Source organism: Drosophila subpulchrella, chromosome X (genome assembly GCF_014743375.2).
Source record: "Drosophila subpulchrella strain 33 F10 #4 breed RU33 chromosome X, RU_Dsub_v1.1 Primary Assembly, whole genome shotgun sequence".
Lineage (NCBI taxonomy): Eukaryota > Metazoa > Arthropoda > Insecta > Diptera > Drosophilidae > Drosophila > Drosophila subpulchrella.
This window is the reverse complement of record NC_050613.1, coordinates 6,550,794-6,557,081: the sequence shown is the minus strand read 5'-3', so window position 1 is coordinate 6,557,081 and position 6,288 is coordinate 6,550,794. Positions and strand designations below refer to the sequence as shown.

Below are 6,288 nucleotides of genomic sequence, written 5' to 3'. Positions count from 1 at the left end.
TGCATTGCCAAGAGCTGCTCATATAAGTATCAACAAATTTAAAATTTTAAAAAGCTTATGCCCCTAAAATGTAACATTTCACCCAAGGGTGAGGGACCAACAACAGACCTAATGTGAATGAATAATAAAATTAAGACAATATTCGCGTGTTTATTTATAAGAAAAAATAATCTTTAAGACAACACTCAAAAACATTTGTGAAACAAATGCATAAACTTGTAAGTAAACGAATGTGGCCAAGTATAACAAAAATAATTATTAGGTGCATACGTTTATGAAATATGTGTGTATGTTTATATGGAAAACAATAAAGTAAAAAACTATTATGTTTTCTGTTTAAATTTAAAAGCATCCAAAAAGTAACTGTCTATAAAAACAATTAATAAACGTTTTCAAACGAAAAGTATATTCAATTTATAGAGTTGGTATAAAATCCAAGTAGAAGAAATATTCGCTTTTCGAAAAAACAGAAAACGGATAAAATTCAGGTTAAAGATATGGGATCTTAATACTTAATTTTGTTAGTATGGCCTTAAATATTAAAAAAAAATTTAAGATGCTTATTTTTCAAATGATCATTTTTTTATACCATTTTACATACCAGAATGGCTCCTAAAAATATGCAAGCCTTTTTATACTTTCAGAAAAAATCAGCCGCCTAAAAATTCCATACATAAATAAATGCACAAAAAATAGTTAGAAATTGAAACATTCGTACCGAACCAAAATATTATTTCCCAGATAGTTACACTTATCCAGATTCACGATACTCACTCGCCAGTTACGAAGTTAAAACAGTAAAATCTCCGGAAGACGTTCGATATGATTGTGCTGTTTATTTCGACAGTTCTATGTAAGTGCCTTCGAGCGTGTATATCTTAGATATATAAATATATATAGTTGGTATTGGTACACTGGTATACAAAAAAGACGCCTAGCAAAACAAAAATCCTTATAAAAGAACGATACACGTTTGTAATACACTAAAACAGTTAACATCTTTTTCGATTTCCCATTTCGATTTGGTAGCACTAGTTTCGTTTTTTGTTTTTTTTTTGGAAGCCACATCTTAACTGTAACTGGGAAACATCGAGCCCACCTAAACATGTAGGACATATATGTATATATATCGGAATTATCACAAATGCTTATGATCTAGCTAAAATAGCGCATAGTTTTGCTGGCTTCAAGCGCGCAGGGATCGTGAGATGCGTGTGGGTGGTGCCTTTGACCAGCTTTGCTCCTCGGCGCTGGCGAAGATCAGGTAGATGAAGTTCCCGGCAATATTCAAGCCCGCCGCCAGCCAAAAGACCAGATGCCACTGGGTCAGCGTCTCGCGATGGTTGATTATCAGGCCGATGACATAGGGCGCCAGGAAGCCGCAGATATTGGCCGCCGAGTTGGTGATACCATACATGGTGCCCGCATATCTGGGACTGAGGGCAATGTGATTCATCTGGTTGCCAGCGTAGACGGCTCCTCCAAAGGATCCCACGCCGGCCAGCATAAAGGTGACCCACACCCAGTCACAGCCCACGTAAATGATGCCAATCAAGCCCAACGACGGCACCACCGAGGCCACCGTGTTCCACAGTTTGTAGGAGTTCAAGAGGGATATGTACCGCTTGGCCAGCATCCAATCGGCCAGGGCGGAGCAGGCGATGCCCACAAACCAGGACGTTAGATAGGGTACGGCATTCAGCAGGGCATTCGATTGGATGTCAAAGTGCAGGATGTTGCTCATGTAGGTGGGCAACTCGGTGAGCTGCGTGTAGAAGGCCCAACCCTGACCGCATTGGGTCAGCAGAATGGCCCACAGCGGCACCGAGGTGAGCAGCGACGACCAGGGTATTGGCTCATCCGACGGCCTCCTCACACCTGCTTCATCCTGGTCCTGTCCCTCTTCCTCCTCCGGATCCCCCAATTCATGGTTTATCAGCCTCTGAGCCAACAGACTCCTTTCGATGTACTCTCGCTCTGAAACCGAGATGCGCGGATGATCGCTGGGCTTATCGTAGACCAGATACATCCAGGCAACGAACCACAAGATGCCAAGCAGACCAAAGATATAGAAGGCCGATGGCCAACCGCCCAGGAAGTCCAGAGAGCACAGCCATCCGGCCAGGGGCATGGAAATGACAGTGCCTATATTGGAGCCCGCATAGACAATGGCAGCGAACTTATTCCTCTCCAGCGGCGGTATCCAGTGGGCCAGCATGGCGTGCATGGCCGGATAGGTGACGCCCTCGCCCATTCCCTCCAGGATGCGGACCAGCACCAGCAGCGGTAGATCCCAGTGAGCGGCGAGCGGGGTGATGAGTGTGAATATAGCCGTGACCAACACTCCATAGCCGTAGATCTTCTTGCCGCCATACAACTCGGCCATCCGTCCGCCGGGCACTTGGGTCAGTACATAGCCATAGAAGAAGCTACCGAGGACCAATCCCTGCGTGGCCTCATCCCACACGAACTCGCCCTCCTTCTGCGGATTCGGATCGCTGCCATTGTGATTGGGCTGCGGCAGCGGACAGGTGTCCGTATCTATCACCGATGAGTTGCTGTGCGGGATGGCCGTCTGGTTGACCATGGCCACAATGGCCACCGAGAGGTTGACCCGCATGGCATAGACGACGGCGAATCCCAGGAAGCCCATGAATCCGAAAATGTGACGTGTCTTTGGGCCACAGCCATGGTTCTCTGCGGAAAGAGAAAAGCAAAAGCTGGATTAGGAGGCGTTTCAGCGATATCAGTTCCGGTTCAAAACATTTTAAAGTTCTTGTTGATAAAAAAAACAATACCAGATTCAAAATTTCTTAAAAAGCATGCAAGATGATATCAACACACAGTTGAAATTGCCTACATCGAACTGAGAAACCTCTTGAAGGAGTTCACTCTGTTATTATAATAAATATTTAAGCATTAAACCAAACATATATCATTAATACATGTATTTAATAGTTATACTAATAGTTCTATAGACAATTTTTTTCAAACAATTTAAAATTTTAAAAAATATATTAATAAGAGACCTTCAAAGGAATTAATTGCCAACATCAGATCTATTCGTTCTTTAAGAAAAAAATTTCTTTTATAGATCAGTAAAGGAAACTAAAACTTAAATACGTCTTACGTATAAGTTATACATAGGCATACTCGACTGTATTGGAGAAACGTGCGAATTGCTGTGAACTCGATAAAACTGCGTGAAAATGAAAACCGGAGCTTGGCTGAACAGAGAAACAAACGGATTAGTCACTTGTCGAAATTCAATTTCTCAAGTCATTCGAAAATGACCATATATTGCTATAAATATTAAAATATAAAACTACTGATACTGAATTATAAAAAAATACATCAATACAAGATTTAGGAAAATTTTGATCAACGTAATGTTATTTTATAAAATGATATCAGTTGTTGTATAGAATATTTAAAGTTGGCAATAGTTCTCTAAAACTTAATTTCATAGATTTAAAATACATGAATGGAATAAAAGTAATTCTAAAAAATTTATTATACAAATGTCCTTCGTATTATTTGGCCATAACTATTGTAAACCATAAGCTTTCTTACAACATACAGTAATTAAGAAGTAGAAAATATTATAAAACAAAAAACAATTCAAAAATATTGTTAAGCAATTATATAAAATATTTTAAGTCCTGTTTTAAAGTACTGTTACATTTTAAGGACCTATGGGGGATTACCAGTTAAAATTATTTTACTAATATCTTTTTATGAAACACAAAACAAGAAAAAAATCAAATTTACCAAGCCGACGAATTTTTAACATTACACATTTTTAAAAAGTCTCCCTTTTAAATCGAATTACTGAATAAATATGCAAATTTATATGCTTAAGAAAGATGATGCCTCGAGTAATATCCTTAGTTGTATGTAGGTTTTTCCCTAATATTCTTCTAAATAATAAAAATGGTCTCATATGCCGATTTACACATATATTTTATTCCGGTAAATGGATATTTGGTCACGGAAACGGATATGGATAGTAATACGGATTGTCCTATTTGTTAAGTATCAGGGAGAGGTAGCAGTTCCAGACGAGGGCGATGGTCTGGGCGTAGAACACCTGGTAGCCCAGCGGGACGAAGCTAAAGTTGATCATCTGGGCGGCGGGCCAGAGCATGTAGTTCCGGGCCATGATGGTGGGATAGGTGTCGTGGAGGCGCTTGCGGATCCGATCGGTGGGCTCGCCATTGATCAGCAGCACCAGAAAGGAGGTGGCCAGTGAGAAGGGCGGCGCGAAGCAGACTTGATCGACCAGCATCTTGGTGACGCCCCGACGCATCGGTGTGTAGGTTTTGGGCACCCTCGACTCCAGGAAGAGGTACCATTGCCTGAGAACCGGACCCACAAACACCAGACCCAGGGCACCGAATCGTAGAGTTCGCCCGGTATCCCAGTCGTTCAGCGGCTTCTTTTCAATGACCAACTGGGCTATAGTATCGCCCAGGCCCATTATCGCCGCCACAACCATGCCATCCTTCAGGAACGCCTTGACTGCCGACATCGTTAACTCACTTCAGCCCTTTTTATGTAACACGTTTCAATTGGAAGCCATTCCGGCAATTTCAAACACTATGTATGTCGACTGAATTTTACTGGTGATTTTTATTTTTAAAGGACTACTATGTTCTTTTTTCCAAATGGGCTGGTTGTTAGACAGATTTAGGCCAAGAGTTAGTAAAAAGAATGTTACTTTATACATTATAAAGTCAAATTCCAGTAGTTAAATACAATTTACAATGGTCAAATTTGTTTTAAAGGTGTTTTTGATCAAAAATATAGAACATAGATTTTTTGTTCTATTAATCTATTGATTATGCCTATGAATATAGTCTTTCGATCCAGTCCGTTCCGACTAACAAATATACTACCTCAATAGAAATAAGAGTTTTTCAAAAATTTCATACAGATAGCTTTAAAACTGGGAGTTTACGTAGAAATGGACATACATATATAATGGCAATGTTGCTAACTTCTGAGAAAATTGAAATACCCGCTGCTAGGTTTAAGTATAGAATACCCTAGTTATACAAGTGTAACGGATTATAAAAACAGTTATGAGATATTGATATAATATTTTTAGGGATCTTTGAGTAACTATACTGTTAAACATATCCGTATCTGTAATATCTTGTTAATATCTTTTATCTGTGTATCTTTTCTATTTACTCACCCTCCCCTGCGTCGCTGGAGCGGATTAGCGGTCGTTCGCCGGAGCAGAACGCCTCCCGTTCATCATCCGCCTCATCATCGGAGCGGTCCGCCGTGGCGGAGGAGTTGGAGGAGGACGACGGCCGGCGGAAGCGGGAAGCGGCCGCATCCTCGTAGTAGCAAGAGGCGTCCCGCGACTCATCCGTCCATTTGTGCGGTGGCATCGTGGCGTTCCACTTGGAAGAGTCGCTTCTTATTGGAGATCTTGGTGCGCCTGGGAGCGTTTTTGGAGCGTTTGGAGCTGCAACAACTGCCAGCGCATTTTCTCTGCCGGAGCGGCAGTTTTAGTTGTAGTTGTATGTGTGCTAGTAGCGCCAGCGGCGGCGGAAGCGGTTTGCGGGAAAAGCAAGAGCAAGAGCGGGAACGGGAACGGGAACAAGAGCGCGAGCGGACACTTCACCACGCCAGCGGGAACCAGCGCAGACTGACGGACTGGCAACTGGCAACGGGCAACGGGCAGCGAACGGAGCAACAACAAACCCAAACAAAAGCCAAACGTTGCTTCTAACCACAGGAGGCGCCACAGGGGCGTAGTTGGGGGGAGTGACCAAATCGAAGAGGGGTCCTAAGACCAGTAAGTGGTTATAAGTTGTAGAAAATAATTGTGAAACTTTTTTGGTGGCAAATTCAAAGTATATTTTTAAAATCCTAAGTAACCTGTTTGGTGAAAAAAATTTTTTTTTTAAATAAAATGTAGCTATTTGAATTACTTGCATACAAAAACATTATCCGTGATGAATAATATTATAATAATATTAAAAAACCAAAAAGTAGACGTGGAAGTATAATTGAATCAAAGAGTATTTCTAATAGTTAAAGAACATTAGTCACTTAAATTAAATATTATATTTCTTTGTTGGTCTTAAGTAAAATGTAAAGTAAAGATCAGTACAGATCACTTAATAGCACCTGTTACTATTATTTTTATTTTACTTTTGCTTAGAAATATTTAGTAACATTTAGTTACCCCTTTAGTACGCCCCTGCAGATGGAGTCACCACAGCTGGCGCTCTCTCTAATGCTATGCTCTCTGTCTAATTGTTTGGCTCT

General features: G+C 41.1%; 2 protein-coding genes across 2 annotated transcripts; both read right to left on the bottom strand.

Moving 5' to 3' along the window:
* Window positions 1–825: 825 nt before the first annotated feature.
* Window positions 826–5,872, bottom strand: LOC119557282 (putative inorganic phosphate cotransporter). Its single transcript, XM_037869970.1, has 2 exons — window positions 5,201–5,872; window positions 826–2,697 (listed from the first exon to the last, which is right to left on the bottom strand). Exons 1-2 carry the CDS (start codon window positions 5,400–5,402, stop codon window positions 1,187–1,189), a joined length of 1,713 nt encoding a protein of 570 aa, XP_037725898.1. The 5' UTR covers window positions 5,403–5,872; the 3' UTR covers window positions 826–1,186.
* Window positions 3,943–4,686, bottom strand: LOC119557288 (mpv17-like protein). Its single transcript, XM_037869979.1, has one exon. It carries the CDS (start codon window positions 4,529–4,531, stop codon window positions 4,025–4,027), a length of 507 nt encoding a protein of 168 aa, XP_037725907.1. The 5' UTR covers window positions 4,532–4,686; the 3' UTR covers window positions 3,943–4,024.
* Window positions 5,873–6,288: the final 416 nt, after the last annotated feature.